The 12,484-nt window shown below is 41.6% G+C and overlaps 2 protein-coding genes across 2 annotated transcripts; one reads left to right on the top strand and one right to left on the bottom strand.

The window, feature by feature from the left end:
* The first annotated feature begins 21 nt into the window (after window positions 1–21).
* LOC139296448 (uncharacterized) lies at window positions 22–2,578 on the top strand. Its single transcript, XM_070918849.1, has 3 exons — window positions 22–64; window positions 305–596; window positions 1,605–2,578. The coding sequence occupies exons 1-3, from the start codon at window positions 22–24 to the stop codon at window positions 1,774–1,776; spliced, it is 507 nt and encodes a 168-aa protein (XP_070774950.1). The 3' UTR covers window positions 1,777–2,578.
* Window positions 2,205–12,150, bottom strand: LOC139296207 (protein lifeguard 3-like). The gene is made up of 12 exons (XM_070918554.1): window positions 11,961–12,150; window positions 7,143–7,460; window positions 6,707–6,774; window positions 6,543–6,607; window positions 6,402–6,455; window positions 6,236–6,286; window positions 6,100–6,139; window positions 5,460–5,497; window positions 5,282–5,369; window positions 5,061–5,156; window positions 4,917–4,970; window positions 2,205–4,771 (listed from the first exon to the last, which is right to left on the bottom strand). The coding sequence occupies exons 2-12, from the start codon at window positions 7,453–7,455 to the stop codon at window positions 4,622–4,624; spliced, it is 1,017 nt and encodes a 338-aa protein (XP_070774655.1). The 5' UTR covers window positions 7,456–7,460; window positions 11,961–12,150; the 3' UTR covers window positions 2,205–4,621.
* Window positions 12,151–12,484: the final 334 nt, after the last annotated feature.

The raw sequence follows: 12,484 nt of genomic DNA, 5'->3' as shown, positions 1-12,484 counted from the left end.
GACTGAGGTTATTCAACAAACATGGCGGCACCCTACGTGACAGCAGTCAGGGCAGCACTGAAAGGTAAAATACAAATTTAATAACCTGTAACGAGTTACCCAAAATATATTAATAAAATTAGCATCTAAGTTACCTTCGGCCATATGTGAAAATAACGTCATGCGTCGTTAGTTTGTAATAATTGTGGACAACGCGGGTGAGTTTTCCTTGTTTATACTGTAAGCAGACTTCACCGTCACATTAACCTCACCGCAGAGTGGACAGAAATCTTATGTTAAGAATAAAGTTCCTTTACCCCCTTAGGTGGGCACCTTGTTCCCAGCCGGTGGCTCCTCACGCAGTGGAGCCAAAGCCCGGCAGTGTGTCAGTGTTTGCGGCTGCACGCTGCTCAGTGTCGGCCGCTACACGTCTCCCCTGCTGCCTCCCTGTGCAGCTCCAGGAGAGAGCCACAGAGGAGCACCCAGCCTCACAGCACAGCCGGCACCCACACAGAGGACCTTAGAGCCGCGGAGGAGGAGGAGGAGGAACTTGAGGGTCCTGAATACATCCCCAAGAAAAAGGCGAAGAACCCCATGATGAAGATTGGCTATGCCTGGTGAGTCTATTCTCTTCGTTCATGTACACCCCCAGTGTGTAACAAAATAATGAGCAAAACACCTCTAATGAATGATGAATGTGGCAGAAGTATCAGCAGATATACCAGTATTTGCAGCTGTAGTAGTTGGAGTAGCTGATGTAGTACCATCGACAACATCAGTAGTAGGAGTAACAATGTCGGTTAGTTATTGTGTCATGCACACACAAGTGCCCAACAGTGGTAAAACATTTGCCAGACAAAAACATATCCATTAATTTACAAAGAACTTTGTCTCCTATCACAAGCTCTACAGAAAATCTGCCACAAAAGGGATCCCCTCTTAAAACGCAACTCAAGTCATCAGAAATGATGGACATTTTATTAAATAATGTAGTCCCTAAATCATTGTATAAGTCGGCAGTAGCATAGGACTATGTTGCTTCATCTTCGGTCTCACCTAAATCATATAACAAACAAACCTTTCCTCCTCAGGGACACCAACAAACCTGCCTCTTTCCATAGCTAATGGTATGCACCTGATCATAACTGTGAACATGGAGATCTTTGACTCTTAGTTAATTCTACTTCACATAAGGCTCTACACTAGACAGTATGTTTGTAATTCAGATTTGTACCAAACATCAACAGACAACATGAATATGCAACTTGTAAATATGTGCGATTGCTTCAGTTTTTCAATTATACATTAAAATATAACTTTAGTGTTGATTATTTGTATCTTAAGGTCTGAAGGTAAATCCTAGTCCTAAATCATAGTGGGCTAATTCTTACCATTGTGATTATATAGTGAGTGCTGTCGTCTGCAGTGACAGCTGTTGTTCAGAAACTAACGCCTAATATTGTAACAGCCTGACAGAAAAACACTTTTTGAGTTCCCACCCAATTTGCTCCCTCCACGCTATAATATGTTGTTTGTATGTTTCTACACGCGGCATCAATAATTGATACTGTACTGTATGTGTTGCCCACTGACTAAAGTAACTGTCCATCATCTCTCCCCTTCAGGATGATAGGCCTCCCCACAGGTATCATCGGCTTCCTCCTGGCCAAGAGAGAAGTGGACAAGAACCGACTGAAGCAGCTGAAGGTTCGACAGAGGATGAAGAGGTCAAACGAGGGAGAATATGAAGGGAGTCGCTACCACCATCCTGCAAAGGATGTTGAACTGGACCAATAATGTACATGTATGGCTGCTGTGATTTGCATCATATCCTGAATGTCACTACTGACACTACAGCCCAAAGACTGATTACAGAAGAGATCAGGAGCTTGAGTTTAAACGTCCAAAACCTCTGTGAGACATTCGGAAGTGTGTAGCTATTTCTTCTATCGGCTGATGCAGGAAAATGGAAGGAACATGCTTGTGACTGAGTCTTTAATGAGGGCCGCTGTTGTTTTTTTGTGGATTTGATTGCTTACAAACAAAGATGGATAATGCCGTTAAGGTTGACCGCTTCATTAAATCTGGAGAATGATCACACATTTATTAGCCATGATGCTGATGTTCTATAAATGTGATAGAGGAAATGAATGAATATTTATAAATTTGAGAATATATTAACAAGAATCATCACTGGTACTTCTGCACATGAACCACATCAGAACTCACAAATACAAATCTTTATTTGATATGAAAAGGCAAACAGATTCTCCTCACTGACATGTATATTTACAAACCCCATGCTGACTTTCTGCACTGCACATTCAAAATGTTTGCCTTAAGTTGTTTTGAGTCAAGGGTTACATGTAACTTTGGCTTGGGTCTAAACTTATAATGAATATGAACATGTGGGGTTGATGTTCTGCTTTCAGACAGCGCCACATTAGCTGGAAAAATCCTCAGCATCTGACCCAAATCTGACTGTAACGCAAGAATATATAAACTGGCACGTATGTAACAATACTTTGTAACAATACTATAAAAGCTTAAGGTGTACTATACCTGTACTTCTTAAAGTAAAAAAATCTAATCTCAGAAACATCGTCATTGTGAAGGCACTATAGTGATGTAGAATGTATATAGTTACAATATAGCAACCCGTGTATTAAATACCATCGACAAAGGCTTGCTAATGTGAAGCCATGACAGCAGATCTGAGGCTGTCATTAGGTGTCCTGAGCTGGATTTCAGGGGTGGGCAGATCAATCACCAAAGTATCGATACTGCCGATTTGAGTATCCATACTAGTGACTATGATCAATACCAAATGTTAGATCATACATCATCATGTGACATCACTTTTTACATCACATAAACACTCCTCTTAGTGCAGCACTATTAGCTTTTCGGCTGCTATTGTGAGCACGTCCGCAGCGAGTTAACGCAAACATTTTATAATTAAACCCTTGCTTTACCTTCTGACATGCATATAATTAAATCAATAGTTCAATATTTTGAGAAGTACGCTGATTCACTTTCTTGCCGAGAGTTAGAGAATAAGATCGATACCACTCATGTTTGTATGGTAAATATGCAGTTGGTTAGCTTAGCTTAGCATAAAGACTGGAAAAAGGGGAAACAACAGCCTGGCCCCTTCCAAAGGCTACAAAATATGCTTACCAGCACCTCTAAAGCTCACCCAATCATCATGCTATTTCTTGTTTAAGCTGTACAAAGACTTTGGGAAGTTACTACCAACATATAACATCCGTACAAACACAACCATTCCTGTCTGTACATTTTTTTCATTAGATTAAACAAACAAGATATAATGTGTTAATCATTGAGCTGTAGAGGTCTTAGTAGGCAGACTTTCTTTGACATTGTGGGGGTGGAGCTGGACTCTCTGACAGTGGTGTCAGAGAGGAGGATGCTGTCCAAGCAGCGGGTCATCTTGGACAATGTTTCACGTCCTCTACATGACGTACTGGTCAGGCAAAAGAGCATCTTCAGTGGGAGATTCATTCCTCCCAAATGTACAACTGAGCGCCACAGGAAATCATTACTCCTCCCTCTGAGTGTCAGACACTCAGAAGAAACAGACTGGAAATATTCTAAATATACTACCTCACTATTACTTATTCTCAAATGACATTGCAATACATATTTATATATATAGACATACATATACATTCCTGGTGTATATATTTTTAACTTTTATTTTTCACTTAAATATTGTAAATGTGTATATTTTTTGTTCCCTATTTCTTTTTTTTATATCTTGTACATACTTTTATTTCTAAATTTTAGGCTGCTTTCTAATCTTGAATGGGAGCACCAGTACTGTAAAATTGCCCCCCGGGGATCAATAAAGTATTTCTGATTCTGATTCTTCTTTGGACAGAGCCAGCTGTTGCCAGCTAAGCTAACTGGCTGCTGACTGTAGTCATATTTACCTGACCGACACAAGAGTGGTATCAATACTATCCTCTAACTCTCTTTAAGAAAGCAAACAAGTGTATTTCCCAAAATGTGGAACTATTCCTTAAAGTAACTGAATAATGTTTGAAAAATGATTCATTGGTAATTAAAATGTATTTAGAAGTAGCCTGTTAAGGATTCATTCACTTCATAAATCACATTTCTCCCCCTTCCCCACTTCAAAGCCAACTAGAGAGGTGGGCCTCTGTGTTGGTAAATTAGAGTTTGAACATTAGAATGTTTGCCCAACATTTCTACAGACGGGACCCAGTTCATTTATAGCAGTACATCTACATGCAGAGAAAGATGTTCAGACACGGTCTGCCGCAACTTAATTCCAGCAAGAGTGAATAAATGTTGCAGCGGACATTCCAGTGTCTATAGATATTTGCAGTATTTATATTGTAGTATTAATATTCTGTAAGTTGCTTAATGCAGATATAGACAAATATTGATTTCAGAAAAAGTGCATTTTTTGTGCATAGGATTAACCTATACTATGAGAAAATCTCAAATTCAGCCCTTCCCTGGAGTGCATCTTGATTTTATAAATGTGTTCTGATTCTGACAGAAAACAAAGCAAAAGTTTGGTAAAACAGGGAGCGGTTCTGCAGCTGGCCGCTTGTCTGCACCCTGCTGACCCAAGTCAGGTTGAGTGCACCTATTTGGTCGAAGCACCGATGATTTGCAGCAGGAAAAGGAAGATCTGAATGATGTCGACGTAGATGGAGAGCGCGGCAAACACGTACTCCTCTGGACTGATGGAGTGCTTCCTGTTCCCTATCAGCAGCTGCGTGTGGTACGCTAGGAACTACAAGACATACAAGACACATTCAGAATAGCACTGTAAAAAGTGTTCTGTAAGAGAGTAATGTTACAAGTGCAACTGTAAAACAAACAAAACAGTATAAAACCACCATCAAAAGTGAAATTTCATAGAATTGAAGTATACTCACCATAGTGAAGGCTATGGCTCCCAAAGCTGCATAAAGCATGTGAAGCCACAGAATCTGCAACAGCAAAGAGCCATTACAATGACGGAAACTTGAAAAGGTGTGTTGTCAGGAAACAGTGTTTTGTTCACATGAGCCTTAACTCACATATTTGAAGGACAGCACAATGGTTGTAATGATGCCAGTCACAAATACTACGATCCCCAGGACACAGAAAAGGCCCTGGCACTTAGTAAAGTCCACCTACAAAGAGAAACCACCAGCAGCCATGTAAATACACGTGTGATGGCACAAACACACTGCGGTCATTTGAAGCTGATAAGAACTCCCACGGTGCTCACACACACACCCACACACCCACACCCTACCTTTGTCTGGAAGCAGAAGACGGTGACGGCAATGCAGACGACGGCAGTGATAGCCAGAGCGAGAAACACTGCCTTTGTGTCATAGTAACTAAGAACAACAAGTCAACACAGTTAATTCTGAGGGAAGCAGACTGGATGTTTCTAAACTGCTGCATGGACTGTACAATCTTTTTTTTACCTGGAAATGGATCCAGTCATGTAGGACAAAGCCAGAGTCTGTAAAAAAAGAAATTAAAAAGGTTTATTTATCCATCAAAAAATACACCATTTGATGAAAAAAAATCCATCCTGTAGCTGACCTAAACAGCTCTGACTATGAGCTATAAAAGGACTGGACAGCGGAACATGCAGAAAAAAGGGATGGTCTCCATAAATAAATGATAATACATGATAGATTACTGCAATATATTAGCATATATTCCAGCCCCAAGACATAATAATGTAATGAAAATTAACATTCACCAGGCTGTAATGTCATATGGATTGCAATAGTTAAAAGAAGGAAAAAAACAATCATAATAGAGCTGGACTGCAGCTGAATAACAGTAGTCCACCTCTACTGACGGACAAAACGGGTCCATGAAGTAACACATGGCACCATTTTGCGCACAGAGCTGATAAAACACACTTATCGAAGTCATTATGCAAACGCAGCCTGAGTCAAGTGCGGTGACTCACTGTTTAGTTCTATTATCAAGGTCAAACCTAGAGAAAGCTACAGGATTTTAGTCTAAGAATAGTCTTGATCCAAGTCCAGGAAACTGTCAGTAATGATGGGTCTATATTTCCTGAAGTCAACCACAAGTCATCAGACTCACGAAGATGGTCAGCAGAATGATGTTCCATGGGAACTTCCTCCTACAAAGAAAGATAAGAAGATTAAATGCAGTTTTAGAAATATTCTTTGTACACATATCTTTTCTGAGACTTAAAAAACTGAGCAATCACACTCACCGAGGGCCCTTACAGCAGACCAGCACGAGGTGGGTGACGATATACACAGCACTACAACAACAAAATGCAGAGATTAACGTATTCATATTCACAAACGTTCATTTTGATTCATATAAAAGCACATGCGTTTAAAAAGGTAGTGATGTTCCCACAGAGTGAGACTTACTATGATGCCCAGTAGACAGCTTGGTTTCGCTGCACGAAATATCTGACAGGCTGGCTGTGAGAAGCAGAGGCACAGTTACAGTGTGACACACACAGACACACATTCAAACAGGCACACAAAACACACACTCTGTATACTCACACAAACGTGAATACAGCCACAATGGCTGTGGTGACGAGGAGCTGACACGCCAAAATCAAATACACCTGAAAAACACGTGCAGGCAAGAGGAGCAAGGTGACTCAGGTGTAATGATGATACATACAGACACACGCTGCTAATCCAGTATGGTTTGTGCGTTTCACCTTTCTGATGAAGGCATGCCGAATGCTCATACTGTCCCAACCGCTGCCGCTCGCCGCAAACTCATCACCTGTGTCGTTAGTAGAACAGGAACATGAGCTACAGGAAACACGTCATCCCTCACCAATGATTAGTCAGAGACGAGGCATTAAAAACGATGGTTTGACATTTTGCTCATTCACTTTCTGGCAGAGACTAAGATGAGAAGACTGATACTGCTCTCATGTGTCTGTCAAACAGAGAGCTTCATATTTACTGTACAGATATGAGCAGTGTCCATCTCCTCATCCAACTCCAGGCGAGAAAGTACCAAAATGCATCATCCCTCCAACTTTCATCAGAAGTGGCACAGCACTGTCTTCGCATACTTTACATTTGTTTGAGAGCCTAACCCCTTTAGAAGACACATGTTGATATGCGTATCAGTCGCTGTCTTACCCGAGCTCAGGATATCTGATGGCATGGTAGGTGGCATGACAGGGGGCATGGGAGGGGGACCGGGGTAGCCAGCACCTGGAGGCCCAGCGGGGTGAGGCTGCCCGGGGTAGGGGCCAGGAGGATAGCCCCCTGGCTGGCCCTGGTACAGAGGGGCGTTTGGACCACTGGGGTAGGGAGCAGAGGGCTGGCCTGGCTGTACACCACCAAAGGCAGGGAAGCCATATGCAGGGGGTTGTGGGTAATTCCCGCCCTGAGGTCCATACAGAGCGCCCCAGGAGTCATCGTACCCTGGAGGGTAGTCTGACCTGGACATTTCACCTGTGAGGAGGGAAGTTGGAGAAAGTACAGTTCACACTTGTTTCACATTTCTATGTAAAAAGCTGACAACAGAGAGTGAACAGTAGGCAACAACAAGGACAAACACATTTCCATGGCCAATATTATCTGCTGATGACAGACTAAAAGAAAATACTGAACTTATATTTGCCAGGCAGCCAGAAACACCACTTCAGAAAAATGTCTTGTTTGATGAACATCTTGGTCAAAACTCTTTAAGAACCAAATGTAATGGATCCATATCCAACTTTTCTATTCCTACGTGCCGGCGATAGCCACTGGAGGCATATTGTTTTCAGGTTGTCCGCCCGTCCCATTCTCGTGAACGAGATATCTCAGGAGCACCTTGAGGGAATGTCTTAAAATCTGGCACAAGCATCCACTTGGACTCAAGGATGAACTTATTAGAATTTGGTGGTCAAAGGTCAAGGTCACTGTTACCTCATAAAACATGTTTTTGGCCATAACGCAAGAATTGATGACCATATTTCACAGTTGGCCGAACACTAAATTGGTGACTCAAAGGTCAAAGGTCGCTGTGACGACGACACGACGAGTAAACAATAACTAGCACAGTACAGGCTTTCCTCCATCTCGTCCATTCTGCCTTTCACTTCCTGCCTCATTCTGAATTTCGAGCGTCATCGGAATCACGTGACTGCAAACAACGTGACGGAGCGCGCCGAGCTAATCGTGATCCTATGAGTAGTGGTGTGCGATACCGCAAGATTTGGTATCGATCCGATACCAAGTAAATATAGGGCCAGTATCGCCGATAGTGATACCGATACTTTTTAATAAGTAAGGTTGATACATCATCAAATTGCTAAATCTGAATGAATTTTCATGACCATTTAAGTGTTTTTGTGATTTTTCCTTTGGATTATTAATTAGTTAAAACCCAGGACAGAATTTGGGCAAAGTTTATAGGTAAATAGAAAATACTTTATCATAATAAAAGTTTTTGTTCAGAAACAATAGAACAGTAACAAAACATTTTTCCCCCATACATTGTCATGTCTGGATTTTTTTCTTAAATAAACAAAGTGCACAAAATTATCACTCGAGAACAAATTAAAACAAATTATTTTTTTGAGGTAGAGTGTTCAGAAACTACAATACAAAAATTAAATAAAATTTCTCCCTTCATTGCGCTTCTTTTCTGGCTTTCTGGACTCTGTGCTGCTTGTGTGTGTGTGCTGGTGGCCGGGCCTGGCGGCTGAGCCTGCTCGCTTGTTTGCCTGGCGCCGCTGAGTCACGTGATGGTACAACAACAAAACACAAGAGGGGGGAGGAGGAGCAAAGTGTCCCTGCTCCGCGCTGTGGCAGCAGGGGTACTTGAAATCAGCGGCACTTACACAGACACAGACAGCCAGGTCGCCTCTTTGATGAAACCGCAGCAGTGCATACAGGAGAGAAACTGAAACTAAAGTATCGATCTCATTACACTGGTATCGATCAATATCAATATCAACGTTGGTATCGATATTATCGATATTTGGATCGATCCGTCCACCACTACCTATGAGTGAGTGAATGAGTTTCACCTACAGCTCATAGAGAGAGAAAACAAAAGCACCACATTTTGTGTAACTATTGTAATCAAGTTCATGTGTACCTGTTTAGCCAATACATCTATGATAATGCTTCATTAATCAGTTCAACAACGGATATTCAGTCTGGACAGACATGGATGTAAACTGCAACTTGGCTGGTTGACGGAGACATACAAAGTACTTCGAAGTACTTCTTCATATTGGTGCAAATACTGCCATAAAGCAGTTCTGTTCATTGATTTTCAACACTACAATGACTACTAGAACCAAAGATGTTAAAAGGATACAGTGGCTGTCTCTGTACACTGAGGATAGAAAAATCTGAGGGTTCCTCTGACTGTACATATATTATCATTTCAACCAAACCTATCATATGTAAGCCATCACAAATATGTACACATACATAAATGCGCAATTCTGGCTTCAGTAACTAAGAAAAGGCACTGGACTGGCTTTCGGCTTGTGTATTGAGCTGCTGTTGGTGTGCGTGAATCTGTGTGTGCACACATGTTTATCCAACACTTAGATTTGGCTGAGTAATAATCATACTTGACTTACAGGATACATTTGGGGTTGTATCAGGTTAAAGTGAACATATGGTTCTGCTTAGCAGTGTGGTTTTCCAAAACCACCACAGGGCCAGGAATTACCACATATATCTCTAAGGGAAATTTCTAATAATAAACCACACACACACAATGTTGTCACATATGGCCCAACTATTCCATGTTGCTGCAATGAGTATTAAAAGAGTTGTGGTACTTTTACAGGATACTTTAAGCGCTTTACCAACATAATGAACCAACCTTTACAATGTGAATCATTAAGATTTTTAACACATTTCTCTGACACTGGACTGACACTCTTAACATTTTCCAGATGATCCTGTCTATTTGCTCCTCATGATATTACAATACAAACTAGCCCACCATATCAAAAAGACTGCACTGTGTTTCTATGTAGGTTATTTAGAAAATGCCAACTGTCCTCTGAGCCGGGGCTTTCAGGGGAATACGCACAGTAAAGGAATTCAAGAGCTGGCTCCACCTCGTGCTGCCATTACATCACGTCCCGAGCACCAAGCAACAGGACAGAAAACACTAAATGGAAAAAGTGCTTCAGAGTAGTCAAACAGTCACAGAACGAGCCGCAGAGCTGATCACGTCTTTGGTCAATGAGACACAGTTAGCAGACAAGAGGCTTTAGGAGTGTTTGAATAGGAGAGCGCTCCTCTTCCTCAGGAGAGTTAACATTTAGGAACTGTCACAGTGGCCGGCAGATGAGTTGTAGTGTAACTGACTCATGTTGATTTCCCCTGTCTAATTATTATCTTTCACCATCATCATCATCATCATCATCGCCACCAACACCAAGTATACGCGAGGTTCTGAGTCAGTGTTATAAAGTACACACCCTTTGACGACACTGTAACAAGTTTGTTTAACTCCATGTAGCCTCACACAAACTAAAATTCCTCAAATGTCTCGCTACACATCACTGGCAGCAAGGCCCTGTGCCCGAGAAATGCAACTTGTCATGTGAAGCCCGTCATGTGGGTGGACCAAAAAGAAAGTGGTTTGAGCTCATAATTTTAAATACATTTTGAGATTGTCCAAGTTTTGATTTGACATGATAATTTCAGAGGCTGTTGTTAAGTAATAACTGACTGCTGTTACTAATACAATCTTCCTGTATGTTTCTTTTGTCATCGTGACTTCCCACACCTCATTTCTTTCCAAATCATGTAGCTCTGCCGTATCTACAACTGTCTACTTGAAACTGACCTTCATATTATAACCAATGCGAAAACACCCTGATCTTTATGAATTTGAGAACATGGTGTTGTTGTTTTTTTATTGCGGGCAAAAGATTAATTGAGAAAATAAGAGGCAGATTAAATCAATAATGAAAATATTGTCAGTTGAAGACCTATCATACTTACATCAAAAAACACAACAGTTCTGTCTCTGTATCAGGGTTTTATTGATGTGTAAATTGATGGTGCACTAGTTACACTAACGTTTAAATGGAGGTACAATAACACTGATGTACCTCCATTTAACACTTATATTATTCTGACATGTTGTGGGGAGGGTGTTGCAGTTTTTAATAAGTTAAGAGTAGGGTTTAAATAAAACATTAATAACCCTGGGGAAGGCATTGCTTTTATTTTACTATTTTTTACAAAGTGAAACATAAGGTCAGCTATTTCAGGGTGTGACTAACACTGAACTAAGAAGAATATTCCCATCACTGCACAACAAGTGACTGCACCTGAGGGAAACGTGTAGTTAATGGAAATCACCTTTAGTAATGGCTACATTCCCTTTATGCGTTTCATGTTTAAGGCCCCGGTAGTATGAATGCTGGCTCACTGCCACGGCTTACTAAGACACTTAAACGGAATGAAGCCATTATTAGTGTTATTGGTGACACCTGTGCTCTTCCTGGTATGACAAGTCAAAATGTCTGCCCTACATAAAATTGCAGATTTTGACCAAACTTTAAAGACAGCAGTCTGCAGCGTAAGTATGCACGTATTCATCCGTTTAACCACAGCTAAATTAAACTTTCACCTCCTAAGTTTACTTGACTGAACACTTGACGTGGCTGGGCGGTTTCAAACACAAGGCTAACATGTCCAGCGAGCACACAGGCTGCACCCACCTCCACCCTGTTCCCCCGAGGAGCAAACCTCAGCTCACAAAAAGCCTTTTCAGGTGGGTGACGTTAGCCTGTGGGACAAACAGAGCTACTCTGCTATGAATGGCGCTCGGCCACCTCAAAATACACGGTTACTTGATGGGAGTTACCCCCGCACCCTTAGCAACAGATGAAATTCAATCCCGAATGTATGTCTAATATATTTCGGGGCCATTAAGCCGCTTTGAAAACATGACCGCATCTTAAAATTAACCCTACTTACCAAGTTAGAGCTGCCGACGTCAGAAACAACCCGGTCGTATTAATTCCCAGCGATAAAAAAGAGAGAAGTGGAGGGCTTCCCGCTGTCGGCCACGCCCTCTCTGTTTACCAAAGACTCGGAGTCCTGTCGAGGTCTGGAAACGGTTTGATATGAAGTTGTTGGGCTGCCTGTTCTCAGGACTGCCCTGCTGTATGTGGAGCAGCAGCAGCAGGAGACAGATGTGAAGCAGCAGTGAAGGACATTTCCTGGAACAGTGAAGAGCAGGGTGGAGTCCAGAGGAATCACACACACACACACACACACACACGCGTCCTGTGTGTGTGTGTGTGTGTGTGCGCGCAACAGGGCGTGCTGACTCATGTTCAACAGGCACTTCTCATGTTACAGAATAAAGGTGCATTACAACTGCATTAACTAAAGTACTGTACTTTAGTACAATTTGAAAATATACTGCACTGTACTGTAGATTCAAATGTATTCTCTTCCATTAGTCTGACGGCAGCAGTTACTATTTTGCTAAAACA

This window comes from Enoplosus armatus, chromosome 14, assembly GCF_043641665.1.
Source record: "Enoplosus armatus isolate fEnoArm2 chromosome 14, fEnoArm2.hap1, whole genome shotgun sequence".
In the NCBI taxonomy this organism is placed as follows: domain Eukaryota; kingdom Metazoa; phylum Chordata; class Actinopteri; order Centrarchiformes; family Enoplosidae; genus Enoplosus; species Enoplosus armatus.
The sequence above is the reverse complement of the archived record's forward strand: the minus strand, read 5'-3'. Positions and strand labels throughout refer to the sequence as shown.

Bases quoted from the DNA above. Each gene is read 5' to 3' on its own strand.
- LOC139296448 (XM_070918849.1), top strand. From the start codon at position 22: ATGGCGGCACCCTACGTGACAGCAGTCAGGGCAGCACTGAAAG. The intron at 65-304 runs GTAAAATACAAA...TTACCCCCTTAG, and splicing joins AGTCAGGGCAGCACTGAAAG to GTGGGCACCTTGTTCCCAGC. The intron at 597-1,604 runs GTGAGTCTATTC...TCTCCCCTTCAG, and splicing joins ATGAAGATTGGCTATGCCTG to GATGATAGGCCTCCCCACAG.
- LOC139296207 (XM_070918554.1), bottom strand. From the start codon at position 7,455: ATGTCCAGGTCAGACTACCCTCCAGGGTACGATGACTCCTGGGGCGCT. The intron at 5,370-5,459 runs GTAAAAAAAAGA...TGTTGTTCTTAG, and splicing joins ATGACTGGATCCATTTCCAG to TTACTATGACACAAAGGCAG. The intron at 4,971-5,060 runs GTGAGTTAAGGC...TTGCTGTTGCAG, and splicing joins TTGTGCTGTCCTTCAAATAT to ATTCTGTGGCTTCACATGCT.